We start from the raw sequence: 19,054 nt of genomic DNA on the forward strand, positions 1-19,054 counted from the left end.
ACAGAGCGTGCTAGATGTTGTTCTCTCCTCGTCTCCTTGCAAAGCCAGCACTAAAAAAAGACTCCAACCTGCCAAGGAGCCTTCTTTGAACCTTCTATTTTGTGAGGAGTTTAAACTTATTCTCTCAGATGGAAATGAAGCTCGGTTCCAGGAAAGAACATTTTAAAATCTTCAGTGAATAAAGATCAGGTAACAGTCAGCTGCAGAAACTGAATTATGTGAAAAGATAAATATAAAATTGAGCACAAAGCTGGAAAAATCAGTGTTCCAACAGAATTTTACACAACAAACCTGAACTCCACCTAATCAGTTTCTTATGGGTTTTAACTTATGAAGTGTCAACATCATTACAGTGTCAGAAATGGGGGGGAAGAATAATTTGTGTTGGGGAAATAAATTGAATTCAAATACAACATATTGCTATTCTCATCCTTCTAGACCTTTCAATTTAAGATAAATCTGTTCAGCTGTATCAGAAAAATTCAGCCTTTGATACCCCATTCCCTCCCTCCTCAGCTTTACAACTGCTCTGCGATATTATGCTTTACATTTCCTCAGTGGCTGTATATCTCTACAGCCAATGCTTTAATACACCAGGACACTAATATAGATGCTTCCGAAGGAGGAGGAAGAAAAAACATCAGCTAGCTACTTATAAGGCTGGCAAATAACGATGGTCATCCAGCCACACAGCACCTTCTTCTGTGCTCTAGCTTTGGACTGATGGCTGCTCTTCACAATTCTTCAATTGCCCTAATCGTAAAGGACATCAAAATCATGGTTGTACAAAGTGCATATATTACTGTTCTGGTATGTCCCCATAACTGCAAAAATAGTCTTTAAAAGCCTTTAAGTTTTTATATTGATATATATATATTTATAAACTAGATGTTAAGAGCTTGAGAGTATAATACTTTCATATGGACTGATTTACAGTCAGACCTAAAGATTGAAAAAATATATTTAAATTAATTTCTGATTAAGAGGTATCTTAATATTTTTGTTTTGAATGGAAGACCTACCAATAGTTCTAGAGGTAACTACGGTTCTAGAATTATTGCTGCTGGTTTACCCAAACCTACCCCACAGCAGGTTGGTTTACATGTGCTCTGGCACCAATGAGACAATGAGATACACTGGTTAAAAAGCATTTCATGTGCTTCAAAAAGGTCACTTTTTCAGCGACTCATCTTCAATTTATGCTGTACTGCTTGCCTCCCTGCTTACCTGATACCGGCTTTGCTGGTACTTCTCAGAGAGCCAACATTTAGAGCAGAGGTGCTGGAGCAGTGCAGCCTTTATCTGTGCTCAGTGAAGCACCGCACTTCAAAAAGCAGATGATCCTACATGCCTGAATGAAGACAGGCATACCTCCGTGTGCTTCCCTCCACAATACAGCAGAATTAACTAAACTATGCAGTAAGATGCAGTGTTAACAGTTTTTTTTTTTCTTCTATTTTCTCCTAGTTTTAACCAGAGTAGTAATTCAAACAGTACTCAAATGGCTGAGAAGTCTTCAAGCCTGTCATACGGACTGCTTGTGGAGCAAGAAGTAACACTTTCAAGGGTGGTTATTTGTCCTGTTCGTTGCCACCAGAGCCACCTGGACCATTAACAGCAAGAATGTTGAAAATTTGGAAAGGCCTAGGAGACGAGATAGGCTCATACAAAAATCTACAGCTACTGAAAATGAGAGGCTATTTCGGCACTGCTTGGTCGAGAGCTTGGGTGAGAACCAGAATTGTCTCACCTTCTCAGCTTCCACAGCTAACATTTTGGTGCAAGAGCAATCAGAAGTCACAGATCCTGCCCGCCCCCACCCCAAAAAAAAACAAAAAACACACACGCAAAAAAAAAAACCACATACATCTAAGTTCAGTAAACTCAACTGCTTGATGAGGAAAGCAGGCTGTGAGGCACTAGAAAGGCTGCTGCGGGGACAGAAGCTTTCTAACTACGATATGATAAATAAAAAAAAAGCTACAATAACAAAACCTGGAGATCTAAACCCAGCCAAAACCAGAAAGCAAATAAAAGTACCTAAAGGGAATCCAAGAAACAGCTAGCAATAATGCCTATGTAAATATCAGCTGGTACAAGCCAAAAGGCTTATATTGCCAGCCTGATGATTCAGAGCCCTAAACACCATGGACAGGGCTGTGCCTCCCATCCCATAACAACTCCCAGCACAAACTCCCAGAGGGACACATACCTCCCCTCCCTTCAGCCCTGGTCCAAAGTTTTTGAGATTGGGGCTCCTGTGGAAGGGATGAACAAAGCAAATAGTTATGCTAACACGGGGGTGGCAGGGAGTGGGACCAAGGGTATGTGGAGTGCACTGTCATAAAGGCAGCAGTAACCTAAAACCCAGCCTCATTGTAACTAGAGTTTTAATTTTTACCTTTGTACGTTTTATTATGGATAATTCAGAAGAGGTCACAGTGTCTACCAATTCAAAGGTGTATCAGTACTTCAACAACTACCAAGCTAAGGGAAAAAAAAACAACACCGGTCGTCTTCTGTGTGGTATTTCCCTCGGTGTTGAGCTAGAGCTGATCAGCACTGTCAGAAAAATGTGTAGGAACCCACTAGGCTAATCAAGGGAAATGCAGCTGTAAACTTGCCTAAAAGGCAGTAGTTATTCCTTCCACAGCAAAGTCACTTCACATTCGAATATATAAATAAGCCAACCAGAGAGACATCCTTAAAAACAAAACAAAAAAAAACGCAACAAGGGCAGTCTTGTTTTTTATTTTTGCTTCTGTGGAAAATTCACGTCAAAATTTTCCTTTTCAACATGTTCCTGTGAGTGCAGTTACTGGGCTACAGAGAGAAAATGGGACAAAAGACTTCCAAAGAAACTAATATAAATGTTTAAATGGAAAGTTTCTTGGTGTTTCAGTTCCATTTTTTTACTTTTGCTCTTCTAAAGATTTAGTCTGATTGTTGCCCACTGGCATTCAGCTAAATGCTAGGGACATGAGCTAAGCAACTAGTTTCGTGACAGCCTCAGCTTTGTCCATGCAGAACTTACCATTACATCCTTGGGTCTACATTCTTGCCCTGTGCATCTCACGTTAAGGGAAAAAAGCCCTGGCACCTGTACAGTTACCTCATCAGGGCTGTCAACAAATGAATTGCCTGATTCACAGAAAACAGGACAGACCTAATTTTGGTTTAAAAATATATATAAAAAAAAAATCCTTCTCATTTCTGTGCTGTTTTACTGTGAGCTGTATTAGGGAGCAGATCTGACCTAAAGCAAGCTGAAGAAAAACCACCACCAACCAACCAAACAGGTACCTTACATTACCCAAGTTGTGCTACTAAGTGCCTAGTAATAACATCCAAGGCGAATGGCAGCTTCAGGGTTAGGCTGGCTCGTAAAACACCATGGCCTGGAGGTTCGGGAAGCACAGAGGTGCCTCAGCGAGCCAAGGGGCACCTCCCCACGGGCAGAAGGGCCGCCGTGGGTTCAGTGCTGGCATCAGTGCGGAGGCACTGCCAGGCGATGAACCAGGCCCCAAGGCCTGGGCCAGCTTAGCTGAGGGCTCCAAAAACCAACTGACAACCTCCTAAATCGCGTGGCAGTGATGACACTAAGATGATTTTTAAAATGTTTTGGAGAGGTTTGGCTGTCTGGCCAGAGAAGCCTGCCCACCTTAGCGCTCTCTCCCCAAATCAAACGCTTGTTGACTATTTGCAAAATCCACGTTGCTCAGCCCCCGAGGGCCAGGCCCATTAGCACCCTCCGCTACCGGTCAGAGCATGATGCAAACCACGGTCCATCCACGAGCCAAAATGCGGTTTTAAGACCTTCAGGATTGCCAAAGCCCCAGGAGCGTGCAGAGCCGGCAGCGCCACAGCGCAGGGGCGGCCATGTCAGGAGCCAGCCAGGAGCCGCGCGCGGGGCACGTCCCGCCGGCACTGCCAAAACCGAGCCAAGCACCACGCACAGCAGCCCCCCGAAAGCGTGGCAGGCCCAGGCACCAGGCATGCAAAATGCAGAAGCTTGGTGGCACCGGAGAACCAAACCTCCCCTCCCAGCCGGGTGCCCCCACCACCAGCAGCTGAGCGGGTCCTGGCCTGCTCCCCCAGCCCTCGTGTGGCTAACCAGGCAGCAGCCCTGCCTCAGGCAGAGATGTAAGGCTTGCTGCTTGAAGATCTTCCTCCGAGGTCCTTATCTTGTTATTCCCCCCGCTAGCTGAGATGCCCACTACTCAGCATGCTGCCTGCTGCTGATACCTGGTCCTGCATGCCTCTGATAGGTTTCCTAATTTTCCTGCCAAAGCCAAATGGCTAACAGTGAGGCGTGGAGGTCTTGATCTAGAGAAGGCCAAAAGGCATTCTGTGCCTCAATTCCAGGCTCTGGTTTTCACAGGCCCTAGAGGTGAGCCCGTGAGCAAGGCAGAGCTGCAGGGAGACCCCAAGAGTGAGCCAGCAAGGGAGCAGTCCTCACGGGGCGCCTCAGGCTGCAGGACACCAAAACCACGGCTCCAGCAGCCGAGCTGAGGCACCTCACAAGTATCCAGCAAGAGGAGTTTGTCGTTGTCAGCCTTGTGACAAGCTCTATTTCTCCTCTTTCTTCTCTAAATGTATGTAGTTTGCTGTACATGTGTGCACACCTCCATTCTCTCAAATGTTTCTTTTTTTTCTCCCCCTCTCTCTAAAGAGAAAGAAAAATGCCAACAACCCACTCCCTATGAGCAATTTCATCCTTTAACACACTGGTTTTTGTGCAGGCCGAGTAACATTTTTGGTAAAGAATATAATTGCAATTGCACGTTTCTAAGGTATGGTAAATAGCATGAAATTATTTTAAAATGTTATGAAAAATGCATTTGCAGTGTTCCTTTAAGTGTTTTAACAAAGCTTCGGTTGAAATTGCTTTATTCCAAAGCAATCGAAGATAGAGTATTTTTATAAGGACCTCTTTATCTCCCTACAAATGCCTGAGATACAGATACTTTCCAGAAGGGGAATGCACCAGAAATTATGCAACCTTACATCTTACTAGCTACAGTTATCTAGCACCATAAAAACATCGGCTGCTACGTTTCTGAAGGCTGTGCAGCAGCTCAAAGCAAAACAGCGTTATCACAGAAGTGCCCAGCAGCCTTACACAAGCTCAGGTTTGATGCCACACAAACATACAGGGTCTGTTCAGCACTGTCGAGCCGTTCTATAGCCAAAGCAGCAGCAATTGCACAGATCAAAAGCAACACTGAAGCTAAAATTAAGCAGCACATTCATGCCATCTTCCAGGAAACACAGTATCACATACCTCCTTGTCATAGTCCTTGGACAACATAGATAAATAAAATAGATATTGGCCTAAACAAGCTGGTCAGAAGACACATTGTTATCATTCAGGGACGTAAGCGTGTCTAGATTACAAGGTCAGGGAGAATGCCTTTAACGTGTCATTTGAAGCACACCTTGCAAAGCATCTCTAACTTGCTGGGACACAAAGCTGCATAGGAAGAGGAGTTCATTTCCTGGTGTGACAGGATCCAGGTAACTTAAAATACTTTCCAGTGGCTATCACAAGGGAAGAGATGCACGTGAGGGTATATGCATAACTGCTGGGTCCAGCAGCACTTTCCCAGAGCTATCCTGGAAGTGAGGTTACGCTGCAATTGCTCTCTTAGAGAGACACCAGAAAGGAAAAGAGCAGGTTTCAAGAACGTGTTAAAACCCCCAGCAGGTGCAACATGCGATCCCATTTCACCTATGAAAGACACAAATCCACAAACTGGCCCCCACCTTGCTCTGGTAAAGGAAAGGGGGAAAAACAGGAGCACATAAAACAGACAAACACATCTAAGACAAAAAAAAGGAACAAAGAAATAAAGCTCCTTTTCAGGGTAACTGCTCTCCTAGAAGGGAGCTCTCTGCACTTTTTCCGGAAGAGTTGCTCCCTGGGTGGCTGCCTCCTTGGGATTATTCTTGCCAGTGGGTCTCATAACTCACCTTGTGGGATCAAGCTGTCCCCAGGAGGGTAAATGGCATGAGCAAAGAACTGTGCAGTAAACGAAACCGAATGAAACCAAATGCGTAAGAATGGTGGAGAGGAGGGGGAAGGAGAGTAAGCCGCCTGCTTCCTTCTTCCTTTCTGTCACAGTCATCACGTGTGCTAGTCTGCACTTAGAAGAGGCATGAAGTTACCACGACTCCCACATAAATTTAGTGTCCCTTTACCAGGCCAATTCTGGTGCCTTAAGAAGTCAAGGCACAGCAAAAAGTCATTAGCAGCATAATAATACACTTTTTTTTCTGAGGGGAGAGAATCATGCATGCTACATACAGAATTTAAGAATGTACACGCTTATGTACAGCTCCAAAAGGTTAACCTACACAGCAAGCACTGCTGGGCCCGTACAGACCAGCACTGGGAACTTCCACTTAGCCCTCACACTGCACTATTATGACCAAAAAAGTGATCACAATGCAATTAAGTGTCATGACACTACTAAACCTACGGTACACAGACTCGGTGATGCTTCCAGGAAACAGAGCTGCTTCTCTCCTTACTCACCAGCCACCTTCCCCCACAATTTCGTTGACCTTGCTGGGTGGCTGGCATCTGTCTGTAAGGGGCTGCACTCCCCTCGTGGACACAGCACCCATCGTGATGCTCGGTTCCCTCCCCTGTTTCCTTCTGAGCGTCCACCGAATCCACATGCAATACAATGCCATTCTGTGCTACCATTTTGCTGGAGGAAGAATGGCATCATCTAGGGCAAGAAAAGTGAATTCGTCCCGTTCCCAGACACATCCCACCCTGCTGCTAGCACGAGGAAAGGAGCACGGGAGAAGGAGCTGAATGAAGAGGCACGATGCAGCTGGATGATGTACAAAAGGAACATCTGGGTACCCATGAGAGCAAAACAACCCTTATGGCATGGTTGCAACAGCATCGAATAATTTTGGCATTGTCTGGAATCGCAATCTTTTCGAATCTTACTGCCATGGTGTTCGTATTTCAGCCACTGCTCATCCAGACCCCAAGGCCTAAGGAGCCAGGGCCAGCGGCATCGCTCCTTCCCAGAGCTCCAGTGAGCTCAGTCAAGGTGACATACCTCGTGTGACTGGGGTCCTCAGGGGAAATAAACGTCTGACTACGTGAACACCACGAGACACAGGGAGTTTGTGATGGGCACTAACTACTTTTGACATGACAAGGTTTAAGATCTTTAATAGTAAACACGACAGTAACCAGAAACAACACGTAACTCCACTGACACAGCTTCCATAGTTAACAGTTCAGAACAAACAAACAGAAAACCAACACAAGCAGAAAGAGAGTAAGTTGTTAAATATACCCAAACTGCATAACAAAGCTTGTTTCCCCAGCATTTGAGACATCCCCAATATCGTCATGTCGGTAAGGTCAGCAACAAATCTCTTTGTGTTACCTCCTTACTGATGTATTTTTGACAGTCAGGCACTCAGCTCTTCAACAGATTGATGCATGCACTTAAAATTAAGCATGCAAGGAGTCCCACCCGATACTGATGTAAGGTTCATGCCTGTACTCGAACAGTCATTTTACAACTAGTTTTTTTTAGCACGTGACATTTGCGTTGCACTTTGTTGGTAAGACAGTAATCTTTAAACAAGCAACTTATACATTCTAGACAATTGAGGCAACCGGCTTGCACCCAATGGATAAAAGTTCACGCATGCACAGAAATGAATTACATTAGAAAATGAGAGAGATACCACGGTACTTAAAGATCTTATCCTATATAAGTACTATGCGGTTCAATACAAATGCCGAAATTTATTCACATGCTGTCCATGGCAGAGGTGAAGTTTAATGGTGAGCAAGTGCTTTCATGCAAAGCCCATGGTGTTTTACTGTTTCTAAGCTTTAATGAGTCTACAGAAACTAATCAAGTTCAGAATTTGCTTTAATACAATTTTTAGCTTTTTAATGTAGCTTGTTGGTTATGAAATATAAAGTTTATATATATACGTATATATATATGCATACTTTCTCCCATTGTAAATATCACTCCCTGGCCTGAAGCTGAACAGATAAAGTTGCAAAGGAGCAAAGGGAAAATCAGGTGTGGGAACAGGTTTCATTAAGAACTATCTCAGAACCTCTCCCTGAAAATACGTTTATATTTTAACAAGCAGTAGGGCTTTTAAAAAGATACCAAGTCGCACTTTGCACATGCCTGATACAGCTGCCAGGGCCAGCACCCTGCACCAGCGTGCGAGCCCGGGCAGCTTACATTCACTCAGCAGGCACGGCCAACTTGGCTGTAGGACACACACCGGGAGAATAGCAAGTGGCATTAGCTAGATTATGTAACCTGCCTCTTTAGATGTGACTAAAGGGCAGACAAAACATTGTGCCTGCATTGTTAAACACTCAAAAATGAAGAAATAAAGCACGAGACACTGTGTACACGTTCCTTGCTGCTCTATACGTGTGCTACCATAAAGGCTTTCCACATAGCCTGTGTTCTGTGCAGTTCAGGGAATGAAGTCAGTACTTAGGTTGATAATTTAGTTATCAATGGGGTAAAAATCTACTGAAACATCTCAACTATAGTTTTCACTAGAAATTTGTGCCAATATAATTTATAATAAAGTTTTTTGCAAAACATTTTCAGAAAATGTTTCCAAAGGCTCCCAAAAGCCATTTATGTGTAATAGGTATAAAAACTTATACACTGTATAAACATTGTATAAGTTGTATGACACTAAGTAGCAGTGGTGAAAATTACATGGCCCTGTGATCCACATTAAAGATTCCACACAAAAAGCTCTGCCCATTTCTTGATACCTGAGTGCTTAACTATGCAGCCTTAACAGTATCCCACTTGGGTTTTCCTCCTGACAGACCGAATTCCTGGAGTCCACTTAAAACGTCAACAGTGGAATTTTGCAAGTGAAGAACAATTACATTCAGTTTCAAAGCCTTGTACGCCTAAGATGGTGTAATTAAAAAATTAAAGGAAGCGGTCATGCAGGATACTGGCAAGGAAAAGGTACCGAAGGAATTTTAGAAAAATCATTCAACTCACCAGTCCATTGTTTGGCTGAGGTGAAAAAGGCAAACATTACTGAGATGCATCAGTGAGGAAGTTAGAACACAAATCAAGGCCCATGCCTGCAAGCACATGTGAATAACTTCAGGCCCAGAAGCTGTTTGTGTGGCAAAGTTATTCATGTGTGTGCTTGCAGAACCTGAGCTCAGACGTTACCGTTAGAGCACAAAACGCTACTTACATTTTGTCGCTGACTACAATAAAAATAGAAAGTCATCTGTGTTTAACAGTTTAACAGCAACCATTTCACCTCAAAAAGATAAAAACCCTTCAAGTCTCCCAAGGTAACTTAATAATTAATCCATTCTAGCTGCTCCCAGTTCTACCATGTGCTGCTGCCTTTTTTTTTTTTTTTTTTTTTTTTAACATAGGTCATTCAAGACCACACGTAGAAGCTTTCCTCTGAAGCTACCTGAGGGCTGTAAAACCTGCAGTACGAAGTGCTGTATCTCTGTCTTGCAATGCACCAAGGAACTTTATGACGCTAGTAACAACTGAGTATTTGTTTTATTAGGTGCCTCTTTGCCAAGCTGGACGTAATCTGAAACATACCGCATTCAGCCCAGTTTCTCCCTGAGCGTTTAGCCTTTCCAACACGCTGTTGGAAAGATTTTGGTGATCTGACCTCTACGATAAACCAAAGTGAAAGGCCACCATGCAAATGCGTGGCATGGGGTACATGATTAGACAAACACTAGCTATGCATACAACATTTTAAAAATATATTTGAGTAGTATAGGTTCAGTTGGATTGCAGATTAAGAGGGAGAGGGAAAGATGATGTAGGAAAAAAAAAAAAAGTAGATGTTTCATAAATTGAGTGAACTGAAGACTCAAGTGTTTGTACAGCTAGAGTTTCATGGTATAAGTGATACGCTGTGCGTATGAACCAGTGGGCAACTAATAATAATAATAAAAAGCTTAATACTAATAAACGTAAGGTTGGGGGGTGAGTATTTTGTATACCATGGCAAAGAGGAATCGTGTGCTGTCCAACCACTAAAACTGGCTGTATTTCGGACAAGCCAAGTTCCTAGAGAGTTGGATATCGCCAGGAGCAGCTCTGTCACGGCCTTGCTGAGCGGGGCCGGGCGCGTGGATCTCCGGCCAGTGCCTGAGCAGGCCTGCGTGTGCTTGGCTCTGCTGCTCAAAGCCTCACTTTTTGATGTTTCTGCAATTTAAGTGTCATCACTGGCTTCAACCAGGGCAGGATGGGAGCTGCTGGGTTTTAAAACACCTCTGTATGCGAAACCAGATGTGTTGGCCACACGGTACTTTATGTAAGTCAGGCCTAGCGCTACAGCCACAGCTAAACCTGCCGGCTTCCAGCGTGGCCTTCACCCGGCTGCTACCTCACTGCCTTTTTTTTTTTGGGGGGGTGGAGGCGTGCGCTTAAAGCCCCGATGAAAAAATATTTCACCCATTTCCCCTCCTGCAGCAGCGCGAGAGCCTAACCCGGAGGCACCCGGCCGCCTGGTGCGGGAGGGAGCGGCGGGACCGGGGGCAGAGCCGCAGGGAGCAGCTGAAGGGCACCGGAGGCGAGCGGCCGGGCAGCCCCGGGACGGGCCCCGCCGCCGCTCCCCGGGCGCTGCGGAGCCGCTCGGGGCCGCCCCCGCCGCCATCCGGCCCGGAGCTGGAGCCGGAGCCGCAGCCGGAGCCGCAGCCGGGCGCCCGGCGGCCTCCCCCCGCTCCCCGGCTCCCCGCTCCCCTTCCCCGCTGCCCTCGCCGGCTCGGTGCCGAGCAGCGGCGGGCTCCCTGCGCAGCCCCGTCCCCGCCCGCCCGCCCGCCCGCGGTGCCTTACCTTGGCAGCCATGCTGTGCCCGGCGCAGCCACCCCCTTCCTTCCCTTCCCTTCCTTCCCTTCCCTCCCCTCCCTCCTTCCCTTCCGACCGCGGCAGGCGGCTTCCCCGCCTGCGCACCAGCCCGCCAGCGCCGGCCCTCAGCGCTCTGCCAGGCACGGCTCGGCCCGGCCCATTGGCTGCACGCCTCGGCCCGGCACGGCCCGGGGCTGGTTTTACTCAGAGATGCCCTGGGAGCAGGCAGCACCAGCCGAATTTTGTTGATGCCGGAACGTGGCCTGCAAGCACCCCAGTGAGAAGCAGTGGCCGTGCCCAGAGCCACCACAAGCACAACGTGCTCGGCCTCGAAGGCGGTCTGCACGCTGCCTGCCGCCCGCCTGTCGAGGCAGGTTTGGCAGCACACCGCTTAGCAGCACGCCATTTGGCAGCACACCGCTTGGCACGCCAGCCCTGGCCACCACGGGGGTGATCGCTGGCCCTTCCGATGCCCCTTCGCACTGGCTTCGTGGCCTCCGGCTCCTGGGGAAGCTTTAGGCTGGCCGCAGGTGGGTCCTGCAGCCAAGGAGCTTGAAACATGCATGAAACTAACAAAATATAAACCAGAGCGATTAACTCCTCAATTGATTGTCGTCAATTGTCTTAGAGTGAGACAACAGAGAAATGAAAGGGATTCATAAACTCATCTGCCCTTCCCCTCTATATATCTTTGGAGAATGGCTCTTTTACTTCATTTGTTTTCAGTAAATTAATGACTTTTTGGTTTACAGCAAATGCTACAGTCTTCTGTGTACCTGAGAAGTTTCTTCCATCACCTGTGAGACCTGACAGCGTACCTCCTTTACTTCTCAACAGTCTTCCAGTTTCTGCTTGTTGTCAAACCCTCCCACTTGCTGGATTCTCTCCCTCTTCTGCCTGCCCTGCATCCTTGTTCCTGCTGCGTGTGCACAGCTCTCTCTGAGAAAGCCCAGCCTTTCCCTTCTTCCCAGTTCTCTCTGACCTAGAAAACAGCAGTTAGGGCACAACAGACTTGGAGCCTTCCTCCAGCCACACCTTTTCAAGTGAACACAAAATAAAAATTATGTAGTTTCTATCTGCAAACAACTGGATGAATAAATACTGTCACCTTGTCACAAATGAATAGATAATAGCAGTCCATTTATAAACAACAAAAACAATCTCAGATTATTTTAATAATGCCACTAAGGAAGGAAAAATTACAGAGAGAAAATAGCATAACAATCGTCTTAGAATACAAATATAACATTTTGTGAATATACAGAAGCCAGGATATTTAGATGCAAGGCTGAAAGTCTGTCCTATTGAGCTTTATTTTTGTGAAAACAAGCCTCAATGTGATGTTTTTTTCAAAACTGAGACAGCTAAGAAAATTCCTACAGTTCTCACGTTATACTGCCACATGGTCTTGAGCCCATTATCAAGGAAAAACACAAACAAACAACCTGCACATGTTTCAAGTAGACTGGCGGTAATAGTCAAGTAAATAAAAAGCAGTGACTCTGGAAAGCCTCTTTCAACTGTTCCCTAAATGTGACAGTACCCAAGCTTTTCTAGCACTTCATTTCCCAGCCTTTCAGAGCTCCAAGTGCCTGAAGTCCTGAGCAAGCCTTCAGGAGTGTCTCAGTCGTGACAAGGCTGGAAGGTCATTCCCTGCCTTGTATGAAAACCTGAGTGCAATCAGCATAAAGGTTTCAGCAGGTATCTGTCCACATCTAGAGCACATGCACAGGCCCAAGTTCTTTATCTTCCTATAAAAGGCAGTGAAGGCTAATGTTCGCTTTTGAAATGGCATGTGATATGGCTGTGGTAGATTACAGCATTCTCTTTGGCTGCATAGCAACTTGTTTTCAAAGTCCTCCGTTGACTTAGGTTAGATTCAGGCCCATGTTTCATATTCCTTTCAGTATGTTTTAACCACAAAACCATGGACTGCTCTGGGGAATAGGGGAGGGACATTTATCATTCTTCTTAGCGAAGCTGTGTCATTGTATGGAAGGGAATCCAAGATCAGATGGATCAGAGAGAAGCATGATTATGCTGTATGGTAAGATGTGATGTGAGCAGATGTTAATTCTGAGTCAGTTTTCATCACAAAATATATAAGTATTTCTCAAAGAAGTTAGGAGGTCATGTCTCCTGAATAAATGGCTTTTTCTGTTCTTGTAATAGTCACAAGACACAGCACATAGTCACACCCAGGCTCTTCTCTTCAACAGGACACAACCTAGAGTTATGGTCCTGGTTGTTCCCTCTTCTGATATAGGGTAAATTGAATTTGTTTATACATATGGGCACAGGTTCTGCAGGAAGATCTGTAGCTTGTTTCCAAAGTAAGTCACAACCTAGTATCTGGCCTCTGTCCATGAGCTGAAAAATGAGGCTTTGGTTGTTTATTTGTAGAAGAGAATGAGAGCTGATTCACTTCTTGGTGTGTAGTAGGTTATTATGTAACAGGGCAACTGTATCTTAATTGACACACAGGATTTTGCTGAGTTTATTAAAGATCACCCTGGAGAGGCTGACAGCCTGGTACTCATAGGCTTTTTTAGTCTTCATTAAGGACTGATATAAGTATATGCCATACGATCAGCATTTTTTTATTGATTATAAAGCAGAGCTCAGACTTCTAGCCATTTTGCAGCTTACTCTGACATTCATTATTCTTTCCATGAAGTCTCTTGCAATGTTCTGGATTTTGCAATGGCAACTTGATGCCTAAGCTGTAGGCATTGCAGTATGTAGCCTGAAGGCAAGAAAGTCTCTTATTGGTTCTGTAAAGATCTGGAAATAACTGGATGCGGGAAAATCTGATCTGGAAAAATCTGAGTGCACCAAATACCTCAGTGAAAGACCAAGGTAAAGCAAAGGCTGACCCAAGACCCTCAAGACTATTAGTGAGCTGTTTCCCTCAGTATACCTTCTGCCTGCCCCACAACACAGTAATTTTCTTCCAGATGGCTTCTTTTGTGTTATATTATACATACAGTAGCACGAATAGTATGGCGCATATTAACTTACCACAAAACTTGCACCAAGTATGTCTTCCTGTAAGTACAGCTTCTCCTAGAAATAAACAAATGGCCTAATTCCTTGTGGCAAAGACCTAAACTTCCAAAAGAAATGAGCACAATTGATTCAAGGTTTTCCTGAGCAGATTTTGCTTGAATAGTTCTTAAAAATCCTTTATTGATTCCTTTCCTTCAGTGAAGCCTCTAGGAAAGACATGAAGCAGTATCTCCTTCCTTAGGCTAAGGGTTTGATTTTGTTGTTGTTGTAGTTGTTTGGTTGTGGGTTCTCTTCCCCCCTGTTTTTAGTTTCTTTGTGTTTTGTTTTGTTTTGTTTCTAATGAAGGAAGTCTGGCTGGTGTGAGTTAGCACATCGGTCTAGTGAATCTTAGCCAAGAATTTGTGCTCACACAGTAGGCCTAACCCTGAGAATTTTCTAATAAAATCCAGTATGACTCAGTCTGAATGAATCATTCACAGTCCTTTCTCTCTTTGCAGAATATTCACAGCGGATCATGATTTCTTCACATATATTTGCTGTTCTTCAGGTTATTTTATAATGTTGTCTGAAGATTGTCAATGCTTCTTCTTTTTTTTTTTTTTTTTCTTTTTTTTTTTTAACACACAAGTATTTGTGATTTAAACCCTGCTGTTTATCTGTGATTGCTGAGTAGGCCAGCCAAACATATTGTTTCCCGTCCCTTAGAACATAAGATTTTCAAATACTTTCACGTTCCTATTTAAAATTCATTGTCCTATCAGTGCTCCTGTGAGTGAAAAACCAAACTGGTCATTTAAATAGTTCAAGGAAAAGTGAGCATAAAAGCAACACACATAAGTATGGATTCATTTAAAAATCCATACAAATGGTAGTATATTTTCATGTCTTTCCCATCTCAAACTATGATGCTGTCCCCCACTGAGTGCCTTGTGTCTACCAGGAGATGGTGGAATTCAGAAAGCTGGGGAGAGATGGCTATGATTCTGACTTAGGCTGATGATGGCATTTACACATAGATTATTGTTAAGATGGAACATTTGAAAATGCTTCGCCAATGCTATGTTTTAGAAATGCATCTGAAACAACGCAGGAGATGGAACCATCGATATTACAAATAGGGGGTTAATTTTGTTGGTGTAAATCAGCATAGCTGATAGATTTGTGCTGATTTACATGGGTAAAGCCCAGAAAATAGAGGAGATAATATGACAAACAAAGGATGCTATATTTATTTCATAAGTGAGAAATACTTCATAACTCAGGCACACCATTGGCATGAATAAGTTATGAAAAATCTTCACAGCCAAAAGAACATAATCATCCTTCATGTATAACAGATTTGTTTATTCTGTAAAGATTCATTTCAGTTGATTAATTATCAGTATCTGCTGATGGTGGAGGTAACAAGCCATCTCTGATGAGAGAATCATTTTAGGACATGCTCAGAATATTTTATCACCTAGCACAAGTTGTATATGCCTGGAATATTTATCATACCGTGTACTAATACTACCCCATTTTTAAAGCGAAGTACAGAATGTAAATTATATTATAGATACAGGAGTTACCTATGTTTTTCCTGTCTTTTTTTTTTTTTTTTCCATAAGGAGTATTTTTTTAAAAACAGATTAAAACACAATAACAGCATGTCAAGTGCTGAACCGTGCTGCTGCATTAAATCATTGTTATTCTGAACCAGTAAAAAAAAAAATTTGCATAAGTGCAAATGCCAGCTTCTAACAATGCCAGCAGAATTGTTTCATTTTACACCAAATCCAATCTGTACCAGCCACTGTGCATGCTCACTGGCCATTATTCACAGATGGAAGTTAAGAAGAGTGAGGTTTGTCAAAGGGTAAACTAGCTTCTTTTATTTGTAATTTTAATTATTAAGTAAGGAAAGTTGCAACACCAAGTTTAAATATATATATATGTATATATATATATATGTTAGATTTTCTCCATTCTGAAGCATTTATGAAGAGAAGAAAAATATAATAAATCTGTCAATCACTGCAAAATAGTGAGCAAAAGTAGATCAGATTTTCAATGCAATATATTAATTTGCTATTTAACCCAATCAACAAAATGTCTAGAATTTAAAGCATTGTTATAGTATCCCTAAAAAGATTGGTTGAAATCCATTAACAAGTCGGTTCATCAAAATTTTTATTGTACTGGAATAGCCATGCTACTTTTAACCAGACTTTCCTCACAGATGAAACTAGGCTTCACTTTATACATATGTATGGCTGTGAAATGTATGTGTTGATGTCTGCACTGTATGTACACACTGTACATACATTGTGTGCAGGAGGACTGCTGTCTTTTTGTTAGCCAAGACTCTTCAGAAAGCAGTGGAACTTCTGCAAAGTTTTGTACAAGGCACTGAGTTTCTCTTATATTTAACTTACGTGTCTGAAAATATAAATATTTGATCATCTTGAAATTGAGAATTTTCTTTGGTTTTCCAGCCAAAATAATTAAAAAAAAAATATTTTCCATGGAGATTCAATATTTATTAATTATAAATACACATTTCCAGAGGACCCAGTATGAGTTAGTCTTTTTCCACAGCTTGAGAAAGGTGGTCTAGCTCAAAGTCCATTGAAGCGGGTGGGAGCTTATCCATTAGTTTCAATGTTTTACATAGACTCCAGGAATATCCCCCACCTAGGTATTTACAGCTCTCCATTATCAGTGTATCCCAGCTTTGGTATTAGTTTTGTTAAAATGAGCTGGATAAAGACAAAAGTTCAAAAGGTTCTTAATTATGTACAGAACTGGAAGCATTGATAGCAAGTGTGTTTACCTAGAGATGATGATAACTTCTAATTATTTTGAGCACTTGTTTTTTGTTTGATTACCAAAGAAAAGCAGTTAATATGATCACATTGCTTTTTATGTATCTGGTCAAAAGTCAGCTTTTAGCCAGTTTCAACCAGGATTGAGAGAAAAGTAGCAGTCTCAGAGGTATTGAATTCCTCCAGATTTTGTAAAAAGCAGCAGCCTGATAAAGAATAAAGGCGTCTTATTGCTTCCACCAAAGAATAGACTACATTGTAAGTTCATCCCTTAATAGACTCCAAAGAATCCATATCCAAAAACAGACTACAAAAGTCTAACCACAGGGGAATGTGTCAGTCCAGTTAGTGATCTCTTAAACTTCAGAAGCATCCACAGGAAACCAGACTTTCTCAGTGGCTCTGCTTGTTTGTTTTGCTTGTTTCTTTCCTCTTTTTTAGCTTTGTTTGTTGTTGTTTTCGGTGTGGCTGGAATAAACCTTGGGGAGGTGGGAAGAAACCATCTGGATCTATGGTTTCATTCTTCAGAAGCAGGCATGATGTTTCAGGATGAATTGTGTGATCAGTGGTGAAAAATGTGTCATGCAACTTCTGTGTTCAGTGTCCCAGAGCTTTTCCAGCTGAATGTTCACTCTCTGCATATGGAAGGGAGATTTTAGGGACCTTCAGTTGAGTTCCTGACAGTTGGACTGCAAGAGATGTCTTGTTTGTGTTTAGCCACTATTTCTGCTGGAAACAAGATTTAAACAATAAATACAGAAAATCCATTGCTATGCTTACTGAAATCAATGGGTAAATTCCCATCTGAGAATATGATTTGTCTAGTATTGGATTTTGTGGGCAAATAGTAATGTATGAAGCAGAAAGAAATCTAGTTCATCTCCTCCACAGCATCTACTACAGTGACAGGGCTAGTCAGACTGAAGTCAGCAAAGAGTCCTTTTCCAGGGACAGAGAGAGAAACCTGCAAAGGGAAAACATAAATAAAATTGTCTCTGCTGCAGTGGAGAGAAAAACTTCTTCATGTACTGCTTTGCTTGTTTATATTCATACAGTGACTTAAAGTGTACATTGCGAGGTGTCCATGGTGAGGGAATCCATTAACTTGGGCTTCTGTAGGGGCATTGGAGAAGTAATCATAAAATGCACCCACGTCCTGTGTACTTAACTCTGCTGGTATTTCCCTGTCAGTGCAGAGTACATGAAATCAGCACGAGGGTCATTCCTAGATTCAGCCAGTTAATGCAAATAGGTGGAGTATATTGATTGAGGGAAAATGCGCAACTTTTGTTTGAAAGCAGTACCTTTCTTGATTGCTAGGCCACCACTCAGAAGCTAAGGTGATAGTCACAAGCAAAGAGCTACAAGCTGGTTGCTCTTCCATAAGAGGCTGGCATTTTCGTTGGCTGTGCACCCACTCACTTCCATTTTTGACTTTGAGATTGGATTTGATGAGGTCTCTGCAGAAGCTGAACCTGAGGAACATTTGGAACTCAAGAAAATATCGCTGCCTACTTAATAGGAAGGCCTGTGGCAGGAATGCTAGCTTTAAGGAACTCCTGAAGGAGCATGCTGTTATTGCTATATTGTTCAGAAACTCATATAGTATAGTATGTAGCAGCTGGAAGTCCCACAGTTGTATCTTTGAGTCTCCTTAGCTTTGGGAAGTTTCAAAATGACACTTCTTATGCAACACTTATCTCCTGAAGGAGTTCCTAGTTATATAGTGGGGATTAAGGCCTTTGTTTACTTGCCCTTAAAACTAAGCAAATTGACAGCCTTTTCTCTATTCCTTTGTTGTACTGGATATGAAGTAGAAGACTTATAAGCTGCCAAAGTTGGATGTGGACAGAAATAGCCTTAATTTCCAGGGCATGCTCTCCTCTTTTCTCTGCAGGGCCTGAGTCTGCAGGGCCTGTTGCAGAGCCCATTGCCTGGTGCTTTTTGGACAAGAACCGAGAAAATGAGATCATATCAGTTTTTGTGGGATTGTCTATCTCATTTTGCATTGGTGCATTTTAAGTTAAGCTGTAGGCATTATAGATGAGTTTTAATAGCTTAACTAATCAAATCTTACGGAAGTCTTATTAGTCCAAGTCAAAGCCTTCTCTCCAGTGGAAAATAAAACACAATCCATGTGTGGTTATGTAGAAGCAGCTAAGCCTGGGCCACTCTATATTTCACGGAGATACCACTCTGAGATACTACTCTAAGATAACAGATACCACTGAGACACCACTCTATCCTTCAGGGAGAAATGTTAGGTACTTAGGTCAAGTATCATAACAGCTGAACTTTCAGTTTCCCTTCAGGCTGTTCAGTCTCCTTACTAAAATGAAAGATACTTACCTCAGTGCCACC

The 19,054-nt window shown here is 43.1% G+C and overlaps 1 protein-coding gene across 3 annotated transcripts in view; it reads right to left on the reverse strand.

The window, feature by feature from the left end:
- The window catches only part of SLC25A13 (solute carrier family 25 member 13), a 105,540-nt gene extending 94,555 nt beyond the window's left edge, over positions 1–10,985 (reverse strand). The window contains exons 1-3 of one of the 3 annotated variants that reach the window (XM_084510217.1): positions 10,869–10,912; positions 9,045–9,059; positions 5,285–5,299 (exon numbers count right to left, since the gene is read on the reverse strand). In XM_084510217.1, the coding sequence (XP_084366343.1) occupies positions 5,285–5,299; positions 9,045–9,059; positions 10,869–10,880 (42 nt within the window). In that variant the 5' untranslated portion in view covers positions 10,881–10,912. Of the gene's footprint in view, positions 1–5,284; positions 5,300–9,044; positions 9,060–10,868 lie in introns of all 3 variants that reach the window. The other 2 variants (XM_084510218.1, XM_084510219.1) reach the window with 2 other exon arrangements.
- Between the last annotated feature and the right edge of the window lie 8,069 nt (positions 10,986–19,054).

The sequence above is a fragment of the Aythya ferina genome, assembly GCF_964211825.1.
Source record: "Aythya ferina genome assembly, chromosome: 2".
Taxonomy (NCBI): domain Eukaryota; kingdom Metazoa; phylum Chordata; class Aves; order Anseriformes; family Anatidae; genus Aythya; species Aythya ferina.